Here is a 23,184-nt window from a genome sequence, read left to right as displayed (position 1 = left end):
TCTCCTGGTGGAGTTGTAGGTCTGGAGAGTGGGGGAGCGAGGACTGGTAAACACTTGGATTCAGCAGTGGCTTTGACTCCATRTTGTCTCTTCACTCCCATCACTGCCCTGTGCAAAGGTCTGCACTAGTGGTGCAYTTTGCACCCACTCTGCTCAGTGGACAGTTTTGAGGCACCACCTGCCCTTGGAAACAGGCTTTTCCCTCCAAAAGTTCTCATTTTTATAGTGCCAGTCTAATGACAACTTGCCCTTTAGAGATCCATTYGTAGGTTGTAGAGTTAGGATTACATATACTGCTTAATAATCAAAAACAAAGCAACATTACTCATTCTGCAACAGAGCATCTTGTGGTATGATCAAAGTCTGCTGGCATAGCTTGGACAGCTAGCAGACTGCATTAGCCACTTTCATTACTAGAGTATYTCCCAGCAAAGGACTGCAAGAAGCTTTCAGGGAAGGCAGAGGTTCTGGTGGCCCCACTGTAAAACTGATAAAAAGGAGAGATGTGACTTCAGACAGAGAATYACACTGCAGTGCCTCAATAGCATTTAATCCATTACCCAGAAAGAAATACACAGATTGAGTATTTCTGCCTATCTCAAACCTGGGCCAGCTTGGTATCTCTCTAGGGTGGTCATCCCTAGCTGCCTAAGGGCAAGAGCCCCATGATCTTGGGATGGTTTGCCTTGTGGTAACTTGTCCACAGAGGACAGCTCTTCCCCTTTTGCCTGAAACTGCCACAGCTCTTCACTGAAGCCACGACCTTGCCAGCCATGCTTGTCATTCCTGTAAGTCTTAGCTGGTTTTGAACCGTGTTAGGCTTGGGAGTAGAGCCTGTCCTGTTGCCACCAAGACAGAAGCCCTGATCATTCAGAAGGCATGTGAGCAGTAAGGCTGACTTGTACCTGTTGTACCCCAACTGCACCCTAAATGTGTGCACCAACTATAACCAGGAAACATGAAATATTTCCACTTGTATGTATGTATTTGCAGCAATAAGCTCTAGCTGAAGACTTTGTTTGCAAAGGGTTGATTAGTTTCTTTCAAGTTCATCTCAGTCTTATTGTAACAATATACTTCACCATCCAGTTCCTCTTCCCACTCCAGAYATTATTCGCTATTCTTGTACCTGCMTTTTCCAAAGGATTTTTATTAGCAATACTAGTCTCAAGCCACAGTCCCACTTTTCTTTCATTTCTGCTAGAGCAATACCACCCACTGCAAAGCTCAGCATCCCTGTAAATGCTGTGCTTACAAATGAATGCATCCTTCAGCAGCATTTTAGACCATTTTTTCACAATGCACATTGTAAATGAGGAGTAATATATCTTCAGAATTGCCCAGAAAACATTATTCTGTTAGCAATATAAAAGCTTCACAGTGTCCGAGTAGGTGCCCTTGCCAAAAACATTTTATTGTGAGCCAGCTAATTCAGTTTGAATTGTACATGGTTTGGTATAATCATTCCAGTAAAGCATTCTTTACAATTCTGTAACAGCAAGTCACATGGCTCAATAAAGTTTATTGCTGCAAATGYTTAGTGATTCATGGCATGGATGAATTCTGTTTCTTTCCTGGATCAAGTAATCAATAGCAAAATAATCTCCCAGCAATTACATTGCTCTGCATTAAAGAGGTGTGAAGTAAGTACAAAATCTGATAGAAAAAAACAATGTGTACAACATTAAAATGAACTGCAATTTGAAACTGGGTGTCCTGCACCAGTTTTACACACATCCTGYGGCAGAGCGATGTCCAACACACTCCCAGCCTTAACTGACACTTGCTCAGCTGATTACACATTGTGCAACAAATCCAGTTAGGACTGACAGATTTCCATCCCATCCTGTCCAACAGAGCTTGCTGTGAACAAACACTCTGCACTCAGACAGATCCCCCTGCACATCCCCATGGGTGCCAGGAACCTCTTCTCCAGAGCGCACTGAGAAAAGCAGGACCTACGCTCCCTTAACCAACCTTTTTGGTTCTTCCAGCGCTGCTCCTGCACACAGTAAATCAGTGTTTATAACATCCCCTGCTGAGTTGAGTGCAAATTAAATCAGCCTAATTTAGTTTGCACCATCATGTTCAGCTGCGAGTCACAAAAGGAAACAGAGGAGAGTGTTGAGAGGGGAGCTGCTGACAGAGCCTCCCCAGGAGCCCGGCGGGACACGGAAGCTCCTTGGAAGCCCAGGGGGACACAAAGCCCAGTGGGACACAAAGCCCAGTGGGACACAGAGCTCTCGGCTATTCCAGGGGCCCTGCGTGTCCCTGCTTCCTCTAACCTGCTCTGCTTCACAGACCTGAGTCCTGTGGCTCCAGTGACACCACAGTCGGTCACTCACAATAGATGATAGATATATCATCTGTAATAACCAAGTACTGACACAGCCATCTATTTATCTGGTTCTAACAGTTTTCTCATAAAAACAGGATGARAATGATATTGCCTAGAAACAGACTGTTCTGGGGAATAAAGTGCATGCTGTTGTTTTTACTGTTTAATGCCTCCTGACTGGGAACACTTACATGCAATGGAGTTCCTCCATAAATATGCCTATGCTATTGTGCAGGCCTCAGTGCAGTGGTAAGCACATCCCTGAGCTCAGTCTTTTGCCCATGGTAACTTTCTTATCCACAGTCCACCTCATTAACGAATCTTACATGCACTCTGAAAAAATATTTATGAGATTAAGCACCTAAAAAGTCCCAAAAAGCCAGAGGGAAGACTGCCTGYGCAAGCTGGATATAACTCCTTCCTAGAAAGGCATTAGAGTATGGTCTTTCATTATATGTTCATTCCCATTGGAGCTGTTTCATTTAGCATCCAGACTCAGACTAGGCTGTGCACTGTAAAAGAGGCACAATTGAGCTGTCTGCAGGAATGCAAAAAAAAATAAAAATTAAAGAAAAGTCAAAATCAAAGCAGCAACCTGTAACAGGCACTTAGCATGGAAACTTCCAGCCAAAAAAATTAATGGTAAGAAAGTACAAAAGGATCCTACAGATAGATGCATCAAGTAACTCTCTCATGGATTTTGACATGAATGGTCCCACTTACACCATGCTCTCCAACGCTGTTCCCATCCACACACCAAGGTTGCACTATTTAATTAACTAGAACATACATTTACCTGSATCCTTTAGAAGTACACACACACCCTATATAAAAACTAATTGATAAATATCCAAAAGTTTTACCACACAGCTCCTATATCATGCTACAGAGAACATTCATTCCCTGGCAGTCTCTGGAGACTTAAAAACAATGTGGGATCAGTTTACTTTTAACTGTACCATAATCAGTTTACTTTTAACTGTACCATACTTTTCAATTTGAAAAGAAAACCCACTGTGTTTCTGAAATAAATACTCAATCATCATACAACAAACATCTGGAGGCCCAGCTCATCGCTTGGTCAAATCAACTTAGGGTCACTTCAATAGGGCTATGTTAACTTATAAAAGCAAAAGAGATTGTTTGAATGCTTGCAAATCACCTTTCCAAGTCAGACCAAGGAAAGAGTGTCCATTCATTCAGTAAGTCTCTATCTCTTCTTTCCCAAAGCACACAGTTTCCAGTCCTCTACCATGGGCCTAGCAGAACTGGGATTCCCTCTATCAGGGCCAAGCTACTCAGGACAGGGGCCATTTATCTCTCAGACTCAAGAGCCCCATCACAAAGCACAGCCTCCGGGCACTACCACATGTGCTTGTAACTGCAGCATAACATCAGCATGAAGTAGGTGACCCCAACAACTGAGCCACCATGCTCTAGGGTGTCACACTGCATTCATAGTGATTGGCATCCAATGGTTTCTCCTCAGAAGGGCTGTCTGAAGTGAAACAGGACTCAAATATGTTAATTAGAAAAACTTCAGTTCACCAAGTCTGTGCTTATTAGCTTAAGTCTGCTTGAGGGAAAGAGTTTTCGTAAGAAGTAAGAAGTTGAAACAAGGCAGCCTTCTTCATCCTGGTWCAGGTCTGGTTGTCCTCTCCTCTACAGCATTGCCTCAGGAATAAAGTGTCATCATCATCCACTGTAAAACAATATGGAAAGAGGGTTGAAATAACCCAGCCCTTCAACCCCAGAGCTCTGCCATATTCACACCTGGAGTGGACTGTGGGGCATTGGAGATACCCTGCCTCCAGAAGGAATAGATGCCATAAGAAAGCAGAAGACTTAGAAGCCTGAACCTCCCTGTTGTTTGTAACCTGCCCTGTAAGTGGTTGGTTAAAGAACAAAACATGCAGTGCCACATGCAGCCAAGGGGCCTGCATTTGAAAGTCAGGGAATGGGCTTTACCTCAGATTCCCGAAGATAGATCCCTTTGCCATCTTGTGTTAAGTTGCGAAAGGCCTCTGCAAAAGAAGCAAATGAGAAGTGTTAACTTAACAGACAAGAGATCACCAGAGTCAAGGCACTGTCTCAGGATAAATCTCAAAAGCAGAGTCAGTAGCCTATTCACAAGTGCATGTGAGCTTCTCTGTTGTCACTGGAAGATACCTGAAGGCTGGRACACTGGGAGCAGCTGAATAAAGTCAGGTATGTCACTGTCTGCCCATCCATCTGTGAGACCTCCAAATGCTGGTGGTCCCAACCTTACTCACTACAATTSTGAAATATGTGCTAAGTGTCTACAGCATGAGTTGAGTATCAGCTGTCTCATCATCACAACTGCAGTCCATTAAAGACATATTCCAAAGTTTTTTTTTCTTCCTGGAAATGGTATATTTCAAGGCTGCCCTCTTCATGGGAAACAAGTAGTCTTCATCTGTAATTTGCCTACCTCTTCCTACAGAGGGCTGGTACAAACCTGCAGAGAGCTTAATTACTCTGACATGTACAGCTYGGATGTCTGTAGGAAGGGACTGGTGGGAAGGTAAAGAGAGAGAGCTTGTCTTCCTCTGTATCTGTCCCTTCCTTTAAATTGATTAKTCTTGGTTTATTCAAAAATCCAGTCTTGCTGATTTTGACCTTGCCACTGCCAGTRGGAGCAGCCTCAGAGGGGCCAGGGCTCAGCTGGCAGCCCAGCTTGCCTGGCCAGACACGGAGCGCCAGCCTCACCTCCCATGATCTCCACTCGAAGCATGAAGCAAACAAAGCTCTCAAAGCTGATCTGTAAGTCAGGRTCACCATATCTGATTGCCATCAAATTACAGACTTCATTGCTGAGTGAAATGCCTACATAAAATGGTGGGGGGGAAAGRAAAACAGAATGAGATGGCAGAACTGAGTGGTCTTCTTCCCTTCTTCAACAGCTTTGTTTTTCAAGCCTGTTCTAAGATAATCAAATATTAGCCAGCCCAGATGAGACCTCTATATGAAGATATCTCTTCCAAATTTAAAATTGTTCAGGTGTATAGCTCCCCTACACCTACAGTCCTTCCAGAGTTGGAATGAAACATAAATAGGCCTTTTTTGCTCATGGGATATGAGGGTAATAACTGCAGCTGGGTTTAAGAGCAATATTCCCAAGAGGGTAGSAAAGGAGATGAAAAAGAAAATCCAGAGGAAGCTCATACAGAAAGCATCAGTCCCAATGTCAAGCAGCAGCAACACTTGCAAGGAATAAAAGCATTTTCTATTCATGGCCTGGGATTTTAGTTTGCTTTAGCAGAGGTCTGCCTGTGTTTCTCACTGTGCTTTCAATGACTCAGATGAACTGGGTGAACATGTACCAAAAAGAGGAATGATATTTAAGGTGTAAACATGCAAAAGAAGCTACAAGACTGAGCTCCAGCCCCCAYACAATGCCCAGCAACAGCAACAGAGCTTGGTCCAGTATTTGGCCCATATGTATGATCTTTCATTTCTAGATCAAGGCTCAGACACTGCATTAATGAAGTCTAGCACCAGTACTGCCTCCGTGCAAGTCCCACACTTCCACGTTGGGTCTCTGAGCTGTCATCTCCAGCAGAGGCAGCAATTTAATAGGAGCTAGACCTGGCTTCCTGCATCCACACAACCCCACACAATCTTTTAAAATTCAATTAGCAACAGGAAGGGATTTAAAAATTGTGTCTGAAATAGGCAGACACTTCTATTTCAAACAGGTCTCAGAGCAAGATCACACTAAGCAAAAATTGAGCAGCCCATCCCATRGCAAAATAATTTTCAGCTGTGTTTACCCAGCTAAAGATGGAAGAAGAGATGACCAAGGCCTCATAAATGATAATGTTTTCCACTTCTCCTGGGCTCTACACAATTATCAAGATGTTTCCCAGCCCTGTGCTTTTTTTCAGTTTCATGAGCAAGAAGATGAGACTTGCCAAAATATGTTGTGGGCTCACCTGTCTCCTGTACAGCTGCATGCAGTTCCACAAGGTCAAGCTTTCCTGATCTGTTACTGTCTCGCTTCTGGAAAACTTCCTGTGGSGTGAGGGAGTACTTTTAAACAAACCAAACCACCCMAAAYCCAACAGATGACACCAAAGGGATTGTGAGCAGGGAGAWATTGAAAGGGGGAATAGAAATTATTGTCATACCAAATAGAAAAGCAGCCTTTTCCACAGGACTCTGAATTCCTGGATACTCAGTGTGCCAGTGGCATTCAGCTTAGTGGGAGAATTCAGGTCAAAACATCTCAGTTAAACACTAAAGAGCACCCATTACATATATAATAGAAAAAGAAAAAAAAAAAGAAAACAAACCAAAACCCCCAACAACCCAAAAACTTACAGCCACTCTAACATCCACGCAATTATGAGGAAAATTATTTCTTAGCCCACATACCTATTTATAGACTTGATCCTCCTCCCACTACAGTCAATGGAAAYCTGGCTGCTGATTTCAGAAGCAGCAGGAATCAACCCTTTCCCAAACCAGCTCCATTCTGTCACAGCTGAACTATTATTATGGAGGGTGAGAAGTTCAATAAGCAGGGCCATGTCCTGGTGGTAAAGAAATCACAGTAATACCCAGCCTGCCCTAAGAAATAATGCTCCAGTGAAGTATTATATGAGTCAGAAGTATCACTCATGATAAGGATACATCCAGGAGAGCCAAGATACCCTGGCAGGAATCCAGACTGAAACTCAGGCGAAAATTCTGGAAATCTAGAGAGAGAACCAAAAAAAAAATGTTTTGGGGAGTCATTGAACCTCTCTCAGAAAAATGGACTCTCACAAAATCCCCCCTTACTTATGAGGGCTCAGGCCCCAAAGCCTTTGTGAAGCTTTACACCTACTTGAGAAGATGTATCATTTATGATGATAAAAATATGAGGCAACAGGATGGATTCTACTAGTCTCAGAAAATCCAATATGAGCTCCCTGCAGGCATGTAATAYAGAATGAAATATGGTACACTATCTCCAGCTATTAGAGAAAATGGAAGGAAAAGGACATCCAAAGCTCTAATCCCAAACAAAATTTACTGCATGACCTTGAGCAAAGTCACTTGACCTGAAGAGCTTTGGGGAACAGCACTGCAGATTAATTGAAACCCTTGTACTAAGYGTCTCTCTCTCCCTCTTTCACAGACACACTGCCAGCTCTGTTAATATAATTAAAAGTACAGGCACTGCTGAAAACAYGATGCTGCCTCAAAGCTTAGCATTCCTGGTTCATATATAAGTTACATGAAGAGTAACAGAAATAGGCTCTAATCTCACTGCAAATCTTGATTACAGTTGGTCTGTACCTTCCACTGAGTAAGGAACAGAATCATAACTCAYCAATCCCTTCTCTGCAGAAAGTCAAGATGCTTTAATAATTTTAACACTGTAATAGCTCTGTTTAGTAAAGATGAATCAAGTATTGTAAAGATTTTAAAATACTTGTCTTAAAATCAATAATTTATGACAAATACACACTCCCTATTCAACATAGTCTTCTCAYAGAGAAGACAGTGCCTGGTGGCTCAGTTCACAAAGACAGAAGAAATATCCTTGTCCACCTTCATAGAAAARAAAAAGAGTAATATCAAATTCAGTTTAAGTGGAAAAGGCATCACATCAGTCTTTTCATCATAGTCTTTGTTGCCTGTAATGGCTGGATAGAGTATTTTCTGTGTTGCATARTGATTGTTACCTGTGAAGAAACTGAGAAGAAAATCTGGATTCATCATTATATCTGTAATTTCATTGTCATTGTTCAAAAAGAACAATGCAATGCCTCACAGCTGTCCAGGTATTGGTATTTATGACTAAGGACCAAACTATGAGCCTGTGAAGTGCTCTGAGCTGCCCCCAGCAGAATGGATGTCACTCACTAGAGAGACAAGCTCAGGGCTCTCCTGGGTCTCACAAGCACAGGTTACACAGGCCACCTGCACCTCCTCCTGTCTCCCAAACACTGAGCAAGGAACAGCCCTACGCATGCACAGCAGGGAACAGTCAAGAGGAATAGCAGCATGGACCAGGAACTTGAAAGTAAAGACAAGACCCTCCTCCACCACATAAATTCCTACAGACCAGGCTTTCCACATCTGATTTGGTGCTGCTGAGACTGCAGCAGTGGCACAGGGTGCAATCAGATACAGTTTCAGAATCGAAGCTCAGGTCAAACTGGGATTGGAGGTCAAATTAAGAATCTGCATCCATGCTTGCTCTCCCCACTTATTCTTTCAGTTGTTGAAATTCAAACTAGGTTAGCTCTGCTTATAAAATTGCTGCCATGTTGATTCACACCCSAGTAAATCCTTTTGCTCTGGAAATCTAACATGGCATCACAGGAGTCAGTTCAGTCAGATTGAAGCCAGTTTTTCTTCCCAAAATTCAAGAAATAGATACAGGAGGTGAGGCTTTTCTGAGAGGACTTATTTTACAGAAACATTATTTCTCAGCACTTACTTCTCCAAGATAYATTATTCAAGATCCTCTGGAGCTGAACAGCATTTATTTCAGGATTCTGTGAWATGGAAGAGAATTTTAATTTTTTTTTCTAAGTATTAAATCACTTTTCTCCCTCTTTTGTTTTCCCAGCATGTCCCATCTTCATTCTCTGCTTTTCTGGCCCCACTCCAGCCACTGTGAAAATCGATAGAAAAGACTCCCTTTGAATATGACAAGATTCTGAGCCTGCAAGAGCTGCAGTGTGCTCTGGGCTTAGTTCTCAGGKCTCCACAAAGATCAATGCAGTAGTGCAGATTTCCACCAAGTGAGGATGTACACCGTTAACCTTTCAGCCCTGGTGCCATCTGTCCCATCAAGCTCAGTGTCAAGAGATCTGTTTCAAACATTTTCCTTTTATCATTTACTAATATTAAAAAAAAAAAAAAAAAAAAAAAAAAAAAAAAAAAAAAAAAAAAGGAAACTTTGGAATACTTCTCTCCAAACTTTTCAAAGCAGAAATTCCCCCTCCTCCTTGTCATACTAAAGTTTACAGATTTTTTAGAAGCTGTGACAACTGTTAGTTTGGAGGATTTTTTTAAATGTCACTCTTCAAAAATAAAAGCCTGCTTTCAGATCATTGAGACAGGCCAGGGTAAAGCCTTCAGAAATGTCTCTGCCTCTGTGTGTACTGGGACATCCTGACAGCAAAGGACCAGCACCTTACAGTATGTAGCAAYTTCTAATACATCAAAGCCACACCATTCTCAAAACCAAAATCATAAACAAGGGGCAAAAAGAGAAGGCATTGCTTGGTTTTAGTAACAGCTTCCTTCAAAATATTCCTATTAAAAATGCAAATTTGTTTTTGTGAAATTGTGTTTGCCAAATACAGGTATGATTCTAAATAAACACAGTGACCTTTTCTGAAAGGTGAAAGACTTGCATCCCTCACTGTAGTTAGTGGGATCCCTAATGGTCAGCTCCACCCCAAATAAGGCCAGAGAGATCACAAAAAAGAATCTTTCACAGTAAGGATCATATTTCACTGCAAAAATTAGAGGGAAAAGGAGATGATGGGACACCTAATACCTATTTCAACTCTCAAAGCAAGTTAGTTGCCATTCAACTGTGATGAAGTATGGATGAGACAAGGTTCAACATTTCAGGGATGTTCTCTTATAGGTAACTTTTCCCAATGAATGTAAGAAACCCTAAAAGGTAGGATGGATTACTCCTTGTAAGTAATGTTTAGGGAGAGCATGTGAACCTRGTCAGCTGCTGCAGTCCATTCTGCAGCTTCTCTGTTGGAAAAGTGATCTTAAAGGGTACATACCTGCTCAGTCCTTCAGCATTTGTTTATGGACTTTCTGCCCATCAGTTTGCTAATACCTTTGGAGCCTCTTGATACTGCCACATCTACATTAAGTTCCAGGAACTGACACCCTGYTGTGCAGAGAACTGTGCCTGTCTCAATGCTATCATATTGCTAAGCTTCACAGGCATACATACTGCATGGAGTCATCACTGTACACATGGCCCACCCTCCTCTCCATAACCTTTCTCTGYTCCCCACACTTCCACAGACTTCCCTGGAACATCCACATGCTTTTACTTTCACAGAGCTACATAACAGCTCCGGAGGAGTTTACTCTGGCAGCTCATGCAGGCACTTACCTGTTCAAAATGCTTTGTGAAGAAGTCCTCCCAAATCTTGCCTTCATACCTATCAACAATTTCCTTTAAGGTATTAAAAAAAAAAAATCATTAGAAATCATTTACTTGCAGAAGAAAAATATTGTCAACCAAGTTATTAAAGATGCTTTCCCAGAATTGCATTCTGTTCCCTTCCCTTTCCACCTTCTCCCCACTACTGCAGTGTTACATTACTAACACAGCCCACTGCTAAGACACCCCCCCACAACACAGAAATGCTATTTCTCAGAGAGAAATATTCAGATAACATTTAGTGGGGAGAAACATTTCCCCCACCCCAAGCTGTACAAAGCAGGGAGCTCACTCTAGCAAGAAGAGAGAAGGGTCTCTGTCCTCCTTTATATAGCCCAGCAGAGGAGGTGAACACAGGAAAGGCCCTGTTTATGCCAGGGTAACAGACTATGATATAAATTCCCTCGCACAAGCTGCAGATGTGCCTGCACTGCCACTGAGACCAGTTATTCTGAAAATAACCTTTAGGCCATTGCATGGCAATAGTATTGCCAAGGTCCCATAGTGTCTTCAAAACTTTCATGGTGTGAAAGGGAAGGGGAGGAGTGCAAGACTGGACCATGAGTCTCCAAAAAGCCATGAAAAGGAAAGACTGCAGAGCAAGTAAGGTGGTGTCATTAAAAGATCTTTGCAAAAAGGCAACTGAGCTGTCTAAAGTTCTGCCTGTCCCCTCCATTTGACTGCATCTGCCCCCTTGGTCCAAAGGACTCTGTAAACCCAAGCTGTGCTTTCAAAAGTGCTGCAACACAAGCATTGACATTCTCACTCAGCCTCTCCATAGGGCAGAGCAACAGTAAAAACCCAAGACTCAGAGCTGCAGACTGAGCCACCCACTCACCTTAGAGAGGGTGAARCTCGTGTTGCCACCCATTTCCCTAGAGATGCAAAAAAACAGACATGTTAAAGAGAAATCTCAGAGTTGTCTGTTTGTCTCACTACAGGTGGCATCCCCCTCCTCAGATGGGGCCCCAGCCTGCTCTTGCAGTGTTTTATTCTCTGGTGCTACAGCTGCAGTAAGAGAAGGCCTCATGTCCACACAGCATCCAAAAGCTGCTGGCATTTGAAGCATCCAAAGCACCATTTCCATACAAGGAATTGTCCCAGCTTTGCCAATAGGGACTCCTGGCAAACTAACAGAGCTAAAAAGCTAAAAAACTCTTATCCTTCTCACAGTCTCAAACATGAGCATGCTGCAAGGATTGTGTGGGCCTAACTCAGCCTTTTTTGAAAGAATGAGGCAAAAAACAGTGAGAAGTGCTTCAACCACTGAGAATCCTAAGGCAGAAGAAACTCACAGCCAACCTCTCTGAAAGAGATTGTGCTGTTTTTTGCAGAGTTAAGTCTTTATACTGCCCCATTAGACCAGAAAGACAAGACTATCCCAGGGAATAAGGTGCTGGCAGAGGGGCAGCAGCATCTCACCGAAGGATGTGCTTCCTGGAGAAGACCCGCAGGATGAACTCCGACTCTTGCTGAGGCTCCAGCGTGCATGGGACAATCACRTAGACACAAGGCTCCAGATGGAAGTCATGAGTCACTTCCCGCTCATCAAGGAAAACCTGGTGCTTGTTCACAGGCTGATGTTGGGTGAAGAAACCTGGAGGCAGCTTTCTGCTGCTCTCCTGGTACTTTCAGGGAAGAAAGATGAGTAAAATGTGYTCCTGCCCCAGCTGAACACGGCCAAAAGGCATGTGGAGGATTCACAAGCGTGGCACAGCCAGCCTTCCTTCACATCTCGGTCTGTTTTACAGCACAAGCAGGTAACAGAGCCCAAAGAATTCAGTCTCCTCCCAGGACATGGTGGTTCTCACTATGCAGCACCCTTGCCCAATACGAATATGATAAAGGACTGGGCTTCCTGCAACTTACCAAAAAATCCCAACTACTTATAAGGAACAGCAGCAAGGACTGAGGAGGAGAAGCCGTTCCTGTCAAAGTGGCTAGTGTAAAAGTCCTTGCCATACTGGCCAAAATGACTGCAGGCAGGATCTGCTCTAGATCCTAGGCTAGAGACTGCCTTCACTAGCCAGAACACCCCTCATATCCCACAGGAGCCAGGCACTTTGTCCCCAAYTTGTCCTTTGTGCTAGGAATATTTCAGAGCACCTGTGATCTGAGCATACTGCATAAACGACCTCAGCCCTAGCCCTGACTTCATGGGTGTCCTTGATCTGTCTAGCACTGGGCTCTGKAGGCCCTTTTCTGCCACAGGATGATGGATAAAGTGTTGATCCAGGCAACATGGAATTAATTTAAATGCCACTGAGTGCCCAGTACACAAGCCCAATAAATAATCCTGCTAGCTAAAACTAYTGTCACCTTCTGATCTTGGCTGTTCCTCAAAACATTTAGCCATTTTACTCTGCAGCCTCATGGGGARATGCTATTCCTCTTCCCTTGCCAGTATTTTTCTTACTAATAGAGCAATCTTTCTTATGAAGGATTCAGGGTTACTCCTCCTCATGCCCCTTATGTTAAATTCAAAGTTTTTATATTCCAGTCAATACTCTGTTGACAGCAGTTCCAATACCTTAGATGCTCTCAGCTTGCCATCTCTCCGTATTGATCTTGGCAACCACTACAAACCTGAAATTAAAGTCCTGTATACCACCACTCCCACTCAGGTGGCAGAGCACTGTGCTAGGGCCACACTCAGACCCCCTCTGCTAGAAAGTTTACCTTGCTTGTAAGCCTGATTGKGACCAAGATATTTAAGTCAGGAAGGAATAGCATCTTACCTCATGGTTACAGAGCTGGGAATACAGTAACTAGGGACACAATTGTGCTGCCCTAACATATATCCAAACTAGTTCTTTTCCAGCCYAAGTTCTCATTTGAGTAGGAACAGAGTGGAAGATATGCCCTTTAAAGACAAAAGGAGCTAAATCTTTCCCATTTTTAACAGCCCTATGAAGTCAGGGCCAAAATTGGTACATACATTGGGATTTAAGTCCCAGGGCCCCTTCTCAGATCCCAAAGGCTCTTGGATAATGAACATGCTAGAAATATAGCAGGCCCGAGGAAGCTGAAAACACCTGTAKCATCAGCTCCAGATGACTCCCAGTCAGSCAGGARCCTGAGCTCTCYAGAACTCTGATTTGCATGGGGCAYAGGCTCTTTTCCCACCTCATGCCAAGACTGGAAGGCAGCAGAAAGGCAGCTCTGAMTCCCACAGTACAGCCAAGAGTTGGGGCACCATCCCACAGCTGCAGCAAGGATGAAGTGCTCATCAGATAAAGGCTGATGACACTTCTAATACCTTTGAAGACCCAGTCCAGAAGCTGAACAACTAATGTCCCCTTTTAAGGCCAATGAGATCTCCTGACATGGCTGCTTTTCAGAAGGGTCAGAGGATGGTTCTGCATTAGCAGTGCCTTGCTGTGATGCCTCACTGAACTCAAATACTGTCACTCACTGTCAGCCAAGRAACAAAGGCAAACACACCCCATTCAGCATTGTCTTAACAGCTGCACTGGCCCAGCTTCCCCCGAAAACAGCCAGMAGTGGTGACAAGGGACTCACCTGTAGGCCCACCTGCAGGAAGAAAAGAAACATCAATCAGGATCTCTCTGTCTCACAAAACACAGCCAAGTCATTCCTGGGAATCAGAGCAGTTACATACATCTATATGGGATCTTTGCCTTCAGAAATTTCAACCCTCCACCCAAAAACCTTCTCCACATTCACCACTCCATAACTGTGCATGCTCACAGCAGCAAACAAGACCTGTGTCTCTGTTCCAGGGAGAAGAGTGGCTCTCAAGGCACTCAGATAARCAGAGGATTGAAGGGAGAAAACTCTCACTCCTTCTGGTAATACCCACTTACCTTTGGATACAAAGGGAGCTAGCAATATGCACATATGGGCAGTTGCCACATCATACTAGGAACACTTCTCAGGCACCATTTTACCATGGCTGGAAATAACCTGAGGGCAGAGCTCTTCCTGCCCCAAAGTAAGAGAACTCCTGGAACCCTCTTCCAGCTCTTGCACATACCCTTAGAGGCAGCAATATAAAGCCCAATGTGCTTTGAAGCAGAAGGCCTGTCTCACTGCTGTGCAGAGTGACACACAGCACACTGGAGAAGCAGCAAGGARTACACAGAGCCCAAGGCAGCCTAACCATGATGTGTGAGGAGGMACAGGCAGGAGGAAAGAGCACAGATCAGCCTGTGCACAACAAAACTCTTGAACTGCAGAGCMCTACAGCCAACAGAGGCTGCAAGTTTTCCTATTTGGTGAGAGCAAGACAAGCAAAGCAATTCTTCACACCTTATAGAGTAAAAATCCAATGAAAAGGTGAGGAGCTCGGTTCCGGTGTTTGCTGCTGTGCTTCTGCATGAGGGATATAACCACATTGCATGAACTTGGGCTTTTCTTACTGTCTTCAACTGGTAACACAYTCAGCCAGTATTGAGGGTTCATCCAAAAGCTGCCTAAGTGAAACAAGAAAAAAAATTCATGTAATKTTCTATCATAAAATTGATTGCCAGCTTCCCACATGATGCCTGGCATTGGACTGAATATGTCACAGGTTGTCTAGATCTCCAGACCCCACAGGAATTTGATTTTAAGGTGCAGTTCACAAGTTTAGCAGTGCAACTACTACCTAAGACAGGAGAATGACCCAGGAATGAGGAGCTATAATTCTGCTTACACACAACTAAGAGCTCATTTTGTTTACAGATGTATCACTACTCCTCTTACCTCTGGTGTATGGGCTAGCTGACTTCAGACTCYACCTGCTCTGCTTCCAGAAGAGCTGAGTCTCTGACTTTCTCATTCACTTTACTTAAAACACATTCCCTGGAGGTGCTGAGGTTGCAAATTTTAACAGACAACTTTAATGCCCTAGAGCAGATCAGTGCTGGCAATTGATCCTGGGATCCCAAAGCTTATTTCATGGTGTAATCAGCCCACTGCCCCATGTTTGCAAGCAGTGCATCTTCTGTGATAGCAGAAGCCAGTCAAAGAAGTCCTTCAGCTGCTTATTTCTGATATTTGTGTGGAGGCTTAAACAGGAGGCACATGTTTCTTTTATCAATTTTATATTAATAAGTTATAAAGAACTGGTAACTGAGTCAGCAGAGCATCTAAAAGTCAGAGTCATCCAAAAGAGCACCCCTTACCATTAGAGAATCCCAGACTTCCTCCTGCTGTACTTCCTTTAACCCATCTGCCCTTCTGCAAGGAGTACATCCACTTTTTCCCATCTTCCTGGCTCATCAGGTCTGGAGTTAATTTACAGATCATCAGATCTACAAAATGAATCTTAAAATCTCGCAGAGACATCCTGGGAAAAGAGTGCCAAGAGACATGTTGTCAGCAGTTTAGTTTAGTCCATATGGCTCATAAAACGAAAAGAAAAGAGAGAAGGGAATTTTGAAGCCACACCATTCTGTGTTACATATGGTAATGCTCATATTTTATTAGGCAGTAAAGAAGAGAGCGTCTGCTTCAACAGCAGCATCTAGGAGTAGCAAAGCAAGACTAAAACTTCAGCAAAGGATAGCAGAACAGAGAATAAAATAATCTTGCCAGCAAAGGGGATGCAGTGGAATTATTACCGGGGCGGCAACATTGCCACCTCGTGGCAAATCTGTGGAGAAACCATGGACAAACAGGCAAGCAAGAGCTTCGCGAAGCTATGTTAAAAAAAAAAAAAAACAAAAACACACAGGCAGGAGAAAAGCTCCTGAAAGCTGCCCTTTATCTCCAGCAGCCCCAGGAGCCCGGGCAATGCCCTGATTCTCCCTCACTCCTGCACTGAAGACAGTACATCCCATGTCAGCCTAGCCACTGCTTCTCACAGCTTCAAGCTGAGARGAGCATGGGCTGCTGTAAAGCACATCACCTATGCTTTGGCCCAAGTGGCAATGTGCTGCTTCAGGTGCAGCCCCAGGACCAGTGGCAGAGAGGGAGAAGCAAGACTGTGCCATTACCAGAATTCTCCATCCTCCTTCTTTTTCCTCAGCAAAATCTTCTCCTTTGGGCTCAGCAGCTCCCATTTGTAAGAGCTAAGGGAAAAAAACATCACGTGACTAACCAAATCTAGCCACAAATTCAAGGTAGAAGACATAGCTTCCCTCTAGGCCAAATCCGTGTTCCTACATGTCTCCATAGTGGCTTATCCCCCACTATGYCTTCAGCCACAGCAGACTCTTCATGACCACCCTGGGTCCCATGGGATGTAGTTAAATAGCTCCAGTTTTCTCYAGAAGAAGCCAGAAATGTTCCATTTCCATCAGCCAGTCCCTTCACTKGAACACACAGCTTCCAAGTACTTAAAATATAAAAATCTAGACCTGCTTTGTTGGTTAATTTTCTGTCAAAGGAGACATAATGGGAAGAGTGTTTGCYGTAATGAATGAATGACTAGGACAGCACAAGAGGCAGCTGGGAGTCGTTTCAAAGGCAGGCCTGCAGTATGCTGCTCATTATGCTCTTCAACAGAACAGCTGGTGTGTTGTCRTTATGTGACAGACACACATCAGAGAAGTTACTGCTCTGCAGACAAGGTGAAAGTCATCCACATTCCAAACGACCTCTGTACTCTTCCCTCCTTTCTACACCCTGAGCCTCAGCAAACAGCCTGTGCAGGGAATGGAGTGAAGCTTGGAAGGAAGAAACATGCTCTACTTCGAAGAGGAACAAGACACAAGTTTACAGATGTCCATGGTCTAGAATGCAAACCACTGTCTGTCATGGGTCCCAATTAAAAAAGGAAAGAAAGGTAAATGCAAATAGGGCCCATTTATCTCACTAGTTGCTTCCTCTGATTTCCCAACTGTATTTCCCCAAGTAGCCAGGACAGAGGACTCCTTCATAGCTACCCAATTCTGACATCTTGAAGCCTGTGGAAGCTTTTCTTGGGCCCTCCCATGATAAATGACTGTATCTTAAAACATGGGGTTTTATTTTAGAGCCTCCTGCACAGCTATCTGTCCCTTTGCCTGCTCTCCAGACCACYTCAACATGGTCAGCATCTCAGATACATATTATGTTTCCTCTGGCATTTAGTGAAAGGAAAAGCAGAATTGATTTGAGTGAGGCTGCATGTGTGAAGAGAGACCAGCTACAGAAGCACTGTCTGCTGGAGACAAAAATCTATGGAGTCATTGCTTTGAAACCAGAAGGTTTGTGCAAGCAACTGTTACTTTACTGCTGCCCTCAACATTARTTCATGCCTGAAGATGGCAGCATCTTCCCTCCAAGAAACCTTTCTTCTGCTCAGTTTCACACCTTTGCTTTTTTAAACTCACCTGTCACTCCAGTCTCCTTTCCACTCAATTTTTCCCCATGGATTTCTCAGTCTCACTAGGTTTTCTGGTCCATATTGACAGGTTACCTACAGAAAACAGTAACACTGTGCTTACCAAGGTCTCGGCAGTTCWCATCTGGTTTATATCATTGTACTATGCCGATATTAACAACGATTTTGTTTGTTCTCATAGATGCCAGCAAGTGTGGTGATAAAAATCTTTGAATATGCAACTCTGAATGCCAGCAACAAAGAGATTAAGGTTCTTCATCTTACATTCTAAACTGAAAACAGAGACATCACAGAWTCCTAATCTAGAGGCTTGACTATAAATTCCTCTTCCTTTCCAACATCTGCTCATTTTGTACTTGTGTGAGAGCCAAGTTTTACTCCAGAGCAATGGCACAGCACAATGCAGCCCCCATGGGTGACCACACAGATTAAAGTCTCCTGAACTGGGATGGCATGGTGGGAGGAGAGGGAGCCAGGCCAATTAGGGGTTTTGTGGCCGCACACAGCAGAATAGCTGACTTCACACTGTTTCCACACGCTTGGTCAGTCCCTAAATGCTGCCTGGCTCTTCATGTCATCAGAGGAGCCAGACTGACAGACACCTTGCTGAAAAACTCYACACCTAAACTCCTCCTGCTCCTCCTGTGGGAGACACAAATGTGCCTCATCCAGCTCATCTCTTCTGCCCTTCCTAGTATCTCTTGCTAGAGGTACCGAACATGCTTTCACCAACATGTGCAAAGCCCCACAGTCCTTTCCCATCCTTCTCAACCTCCTCTTGAGGCTGCACAAGATGGTCATCCAYCAGCTCAGGAGGAAAAAGCTCTTACTCTTTGGGACCCATTATTTCACATCCTTTAGCTCTAGCAAATATCCTAAGGGGACTCGCAGTAATACTTCTGTAGATTAGTGGGGTCCTSCTGCACTCTGTGCATAGAAGCACAGTTCAGTTTGCTTACTCTACCCTTGACTCACATTTCTATCTGCAGTTTTTCATATTTTGGCCTTTGCATTTTTAGTTCTCTATGGCTTCTCCACTGACTTCAGAGGAAGGCTTTTTAYCCCAAGTGAAAAGCACATCCCCAAGTTTCAGCACATCCTCCCAGCAGCCCCAAAGGCCAAGTCCTCTCAACCTTAACAGCTATGATGCWTTTCTAGATGATGGTCTCAGTAGAGCCCTATGAATCATTCCCACCCTCAGAGATATGCTGGCCCATAACCATTGTCCTTTACATCAAGGCCTCCAAATTAAAACGTGATTCACTGTGAAAGTGAATCTTAACAGAGCACAGAGTCTCTTCTAGCCTTAGATTAAGGAAAGTATACTAGGGAGGAGATACTATAGTTGCTGTGATCAATGGCTGAACCTATGACTGCAGTAAAAATTGCTGATGTCCAAATTAACCTGGACCCAAGACATTAGGGCTGGTCTTACCTTTCTAATACCAGTTACTGTGTAGGCATGGCCAGCAACAAGCCCATTCTTCAAGACCTTTGTTGCCTGTAATAAGAAAGAGAAACAGAAGGAAAATAAACCTTTAATTCTATCCCTACTCATACAACCAACTCATACCAATACCAATACCAATACCAATACCAATACCAATACCAGAGACGTACTTGTGTAAGCAATAACTTTCAAAGTAAAAGAAGCACAGAAAAATAAATAAATAAATGGAAGCTCCTAAGAGCAGATTTTGCAACATGCTTGGAATTGGAAGGTTGATTGTGAGCATCCCTTCCTCAATTATGGATCTCTGGCTAGAGACCATCTCACTTTAAGGAAGTTCAGAAGGTTACGTTTTGATTTTCAGAAAAGTAGAGTTTCCCCACAGCTGAGGTGGTAGCATAAAGCTTGGAAGCCAAGATTTGAATTCATGCTCTTATACACCTCTCTACCTTAGCTATAGCTTTATTCCATGCATGTCTGTACCTCACTGCACCATCTGTAAAAATGAAAAATTTATTTARCAAAAATGAGAAAAGGCAGTGGGTATACATTTAATAGAATTTCTTTGCTCGATAAACTGGTTCCTAAACATAACAACAGGGAGCTGAGAGCATCAGGGAGTCAACCTATGAGCCAAGTTTAACATAAAGAATGTGACTTYTACTGAAAGCCAGTTGTGGCACCTTCAATACTTTTTGAGTCACAATGACCAGCTGAGCAGAGGGAAACAGGTCTGRAAAGGCTTTTAACTGTAAAGACATTTGATGTCACTCCAAGCCTCACCCCTAAGTGTGTCTGACAGCCCATGAGAGATCTGCTGTAGGTGGCCCTTGTCAGGATATCCCACAGATCAGGAGGAGCTTCTGCAAGCTTGATCCTTGTATTGACACCCCCTGTAAAATCCACCAGGGCTTCTGAAACTTGCCCAATCTGCAGATCTTCATAGGAGCCATACAGTCTAGCAAAAAAAAGACATCAATATATTTTTTGGGTTTTAGTTACAGATGACAGGTTGAGAACAGCTTGCCAATGAAAACATTAAAAAAGTGTGCAAAAAGCAAAAGGAAGGCTGTAACTCATRTCTAATTTTAGGGGAATTTCTGATACTTAGGAAGAGGGGAATCTACAAAACTGCCTCCAGGATCGGCTGTAGTCTGAAAGGGACTCCTCACTCGCTGTCATTCCTGACTGCATTGTAACAAGAACATGCCCATCATGACTCTTTGATAACTCTGCCTTAGAGAATGTTGCTTCAATTGATCACCAGGCAGTACTGTATCTAAGATATAATGCCTTGAGAGATACACTGTCTTGAGAGCTCAGTCCCTAATCTGATTTTATCATTGCAGTGCAACTTGGTCCAGTCTTTTCATTCTAACACCATATGAAAATACCCAAACATTCTCACTTTTGTGTGATCTTTCTCGCGGTGTTAACTAGAATATTCTTCCCTGCTCTGCAGAGATTATTTCAGCCAAATATTAACAAACTCCATCAGTTAGGCCTTGTTGCTTTCTTCCTTGTGCTGATACCAGTACTAGAGTTTACCACCATAGACAAAACACYCTGGAGAGAAGCCACTGTTCTCACAGTACCATGTGACTTGCTACATGCCTCAGCTTTGGGGACCTGAGAGCAAAAACATCTGCCAAAATAAAGTGCAGCACTTCAACAGACCTCCAAAATGAAAATCCTTGGAGGTTTCTCACACTGATAATGCATTAAAGGAGGCTTTGGAAATCATTCACATTTGAAAATCTCTATCTGTGGTGTTCCACTCCTCTGTGGTATTTACAAAGAAGGCATCAGCGTAAGCCAATACACTGCAAACAATGATAACACTCAGAGGACAASTCCTCACAATAGGTCTGTTTTCACACCTAAACCCTTGGATTTAAACTCAAGGGCCCAGATTGATTACAGTTACTGCAATGGCAGCTTTTACTGTGTAATAATTGAAAGATGAGAGCCATCTACTCCTAGTGTAGCAAGGCCTACAAATGCACCAAGGAGATGCATTTATAAACAAGAACAAACTGTGTGGGCACCAACCAACATATTTTAGAGAGACTATTTGCATAACTTGAAATGAGTCACTTACTTAGCATATGCCTTCTCCAGAAGGGCTCCCCAGAACACGTTCTTGTAGACCGAGGAAACAAAGAGCAGCTCCCCTGCCTCATTCACCGGCAGGCGATCATCAACCACCACGTCAACCCATTCCCCGAAGTGCCAGAACTGTCAGGGGAAAGGAATGAGCTGATGTTTCCCTTGGAAGGGACCTCCCCTTGAAACAACAGGAAAAGCAAGATAGCCTAGCTGTGGGCACAGAACAAGGTGCTGTGGGTCAGTGGGATGTGCTGACTCACCCACAGAGCCAACTCCTTGGACCCACCCAKAGGAAAAAACAAAGCATGTATCAGGTGTAAAAGGAATAAGCAGGAAAATTTGATACAGCTGGACTTCTGGGGAAGGAATTCCTAACTGCAGGGTAGCAGAGTTGGACTAAKATGTGGGCAAAGGGATAGAAGATTGGAGTTGATGTGCTCAGGTCCTGCTAACTGTTGCCACTCTTGAAAAGAGTTTTGTCTGGGTTAAAATATGGGTAGGACACAGAYGGAGAGAGCAGCCAAGAAGAGGTGTATCCTCAGAGTGGCCTGYAGTTGATTCACTGCCTGCACTACTTTGTGGGAAGGGTGATGGGCTTCCCTCCAGATGGGGATACCCTCTGGCCACTTGCCCCAGATATAAATTATCTAAGGGTGTGACACAAAACATAGCAGAGGATATCTGAGGATCTCTTGCAATCTGGGGCAGCAGCTGTACCCGGAAGTGGAAAATGCCAGCGTATTTCCTCTCAAAGCTCTGGTTTTGTGGCACGACTGCAGCCAAGATGTCCTGGTGGAACGTCAGGGCTTCCAGGGCCGCCAGGAACCAGCAGTTCTCTGCGCCAAGACAAACGGACACATGCAGCTGGCTGAAAAGCAAGAGCTCTCAGCCAAGTTCAGCAACACCACCAAGATCCCAGCAGAACAACTGTTGTGCTGATGTCTTTACAATTACAACAAATCATACACAGAAAATTAGCTGATCCAGACATGTGCTTTATTTAACCAAAGAATGATTGGTTTATAATTGTTTTCTCATGATCTTTTCATTTTGGTACTGTTTGGTTAAATAAGACTTTTAGCAAGCAAGAACTGTCAATGGAAACATTCTGGGACATTATGGGGCATTTTCTCTGTTCACTACAAAGGTACACTATTTAAAAAAAAAACTTTTCCAATTTTCTTTGAAAACCTTAGATTTTCAGAAAATAAAATAATTTCCAGTGGATCTCACATGCAAGACTGTACTTAGCAAACTTTGTTTCTAAGGACAYAAAGCACYTAAAAACTAATTTAGTTCCRCCTCCACCTGTTTTGCAGACGACARTATATTCTTTYACTTTAGGCAACACAGGCATAAAATCATTTTTCTAACTGCAAGGCTGAGAAGAGAACACACACTAAGCATTAGGAGCAAATACATACAAAGTCCTTCTGTGGTCTCTGCTCAACTGCCAAGCAATTGAGGTCTTACTGGTCTCCACAGACCAGTAAGAGCACAGGATCGCTTCCTATTAGTATGKGCAGAAACAACACAGAGGGGTGATTTCACCTTGTGGAGACACCTCTCATGCCTCAAATCCCACCTCAAAGCTTTCCAGCTTATTTACTGAACCTATGCCATCTTAATGATTGCTTCATCCACACCATGCCAAGTAAAGTGAGGAGATGAGCACCCATTTCCWTGCCAAGTTTTATACCTTCAAACTTCCATGCAAAATATTATCTTGTRTAAGAATACTTTGATATTTATACAAAGGAGTTTCCTTACCCACTAATCCTTGGCAGAGATCAGGCTGTTTTCTGTTTGCAGAATAAAATACAGGACTTTTGTGCAAAGCCTGGGAAGCA

At 43.5% G+C, this 23,184-nt stretch overlaps 1 protein-coding gene across 1 annotated transcript in view; it reads right to left on the bottom strand.

The window, feature by feature from the left end:
- Positions 1 to 2,875: 2,875 nt before the first annotated feature.
- Positions 2,876 to 23,184, bottom strand: part of LOC130578666 (calpain-14-like) — a 22,771-nt gene continuing 2,462 nt past the window's right edge. Inside the window, exons 2-21 of the mRNA XM_057374903.1 lie at positions 23,105 to 23,174; positions 22,052 to 22,170; positions 21,327 to 21,463; positions 20,009 to 20,183; positions 19,211 to 19,276; positions 17,765 to 17,850; positions 16,445 to 16,519; positions 15,632 to 15,795; positions 14,775 to 14,938; positions 14,025 to 14,036; positions 11,925 to 12,130; positions 11,341 to 11,377; positions 10,452 to 10,514; positions 8,796 to 8,853; positions 6,995 to 7,059; positions 6,490 to 6,558; positions 6,295 to 6,373; positions 5,069 to 5,185; positions 4,307 to 4,362; positions 2,876 to 4,040 (exon numbers count right to left, since the gene is read on the bottom strand). Of these exons, the coding sequence (XP_057230886.1) occupies positions 4,014 to 4,040; positions 4,307 to 4,362; positions 5,069 to 5,185; positions 6,295 to 6,373; positions 6,490 to 6,558; positions 6,995 to 7,059; positions 8,796 to 8,853; positions 10,452 to 10,514; positions 11,341 to 11,377; positions 11,925 to 12,130; positions 14,025 to 14,036; positions 14,775 to 14,938; positions 15,632 to 15,795; positions 16,445 to 16,519; positions 17,765 to 17,850; positions 19,211 to 19,276; positions 20,009 to 20,183; positions 21,327 to 21,463; positions 22,052 to 22,170; positions 23,105 to 23,174 (1,845 nt within the window). The 3' untranslated portion in view covers positions 2,876 to 4,013. The remainder of the gene's footprint in view (positions 4,041 to 4,306; positions 4,363 to 5,068; positions 5,186 to 6,294; positions 6,374 to 6,489; positions 6,559 to 6,994; positions 7,060 to 8,795; positions 8,854 to 10,451; positions 10,515 to 11,340; positions 11,378 to 11,924; positions 12,131 to 14,024; positions 14,037 to 14,774; positions 14,939 to 15,631; positions 15,796 to 16,444; positions 16,520 to 17,764; positions 17,851 to 19,210; positions 19,277 to 20,008; positions 20,184 to 21,326; positions 21,464 to 22,051; positions 22,171 to 23,104; positions 23,175 to 23,184) is intronic.

Source organism: Malurus melanocephalus, unplaced genomic scaffold, assembly GCF_030028575.1.
Source record: "Malurus melanocephalus ecotype Western Australia unplaced genomic scaffold, MMel_1.1 scaffold_235, whole genome shotgun sequence".
In the NCBI taxonomy this organism is placed as follows: domain Eukaryota; kingdom Metazoa; phylum Chordata; class Aves; order Passeriformes; family Maluridae; genus Malurus; species Malurus melanocephalus.
This window is presented reverse-complemented; position numbering and strand designations above follow the sequence as displayed.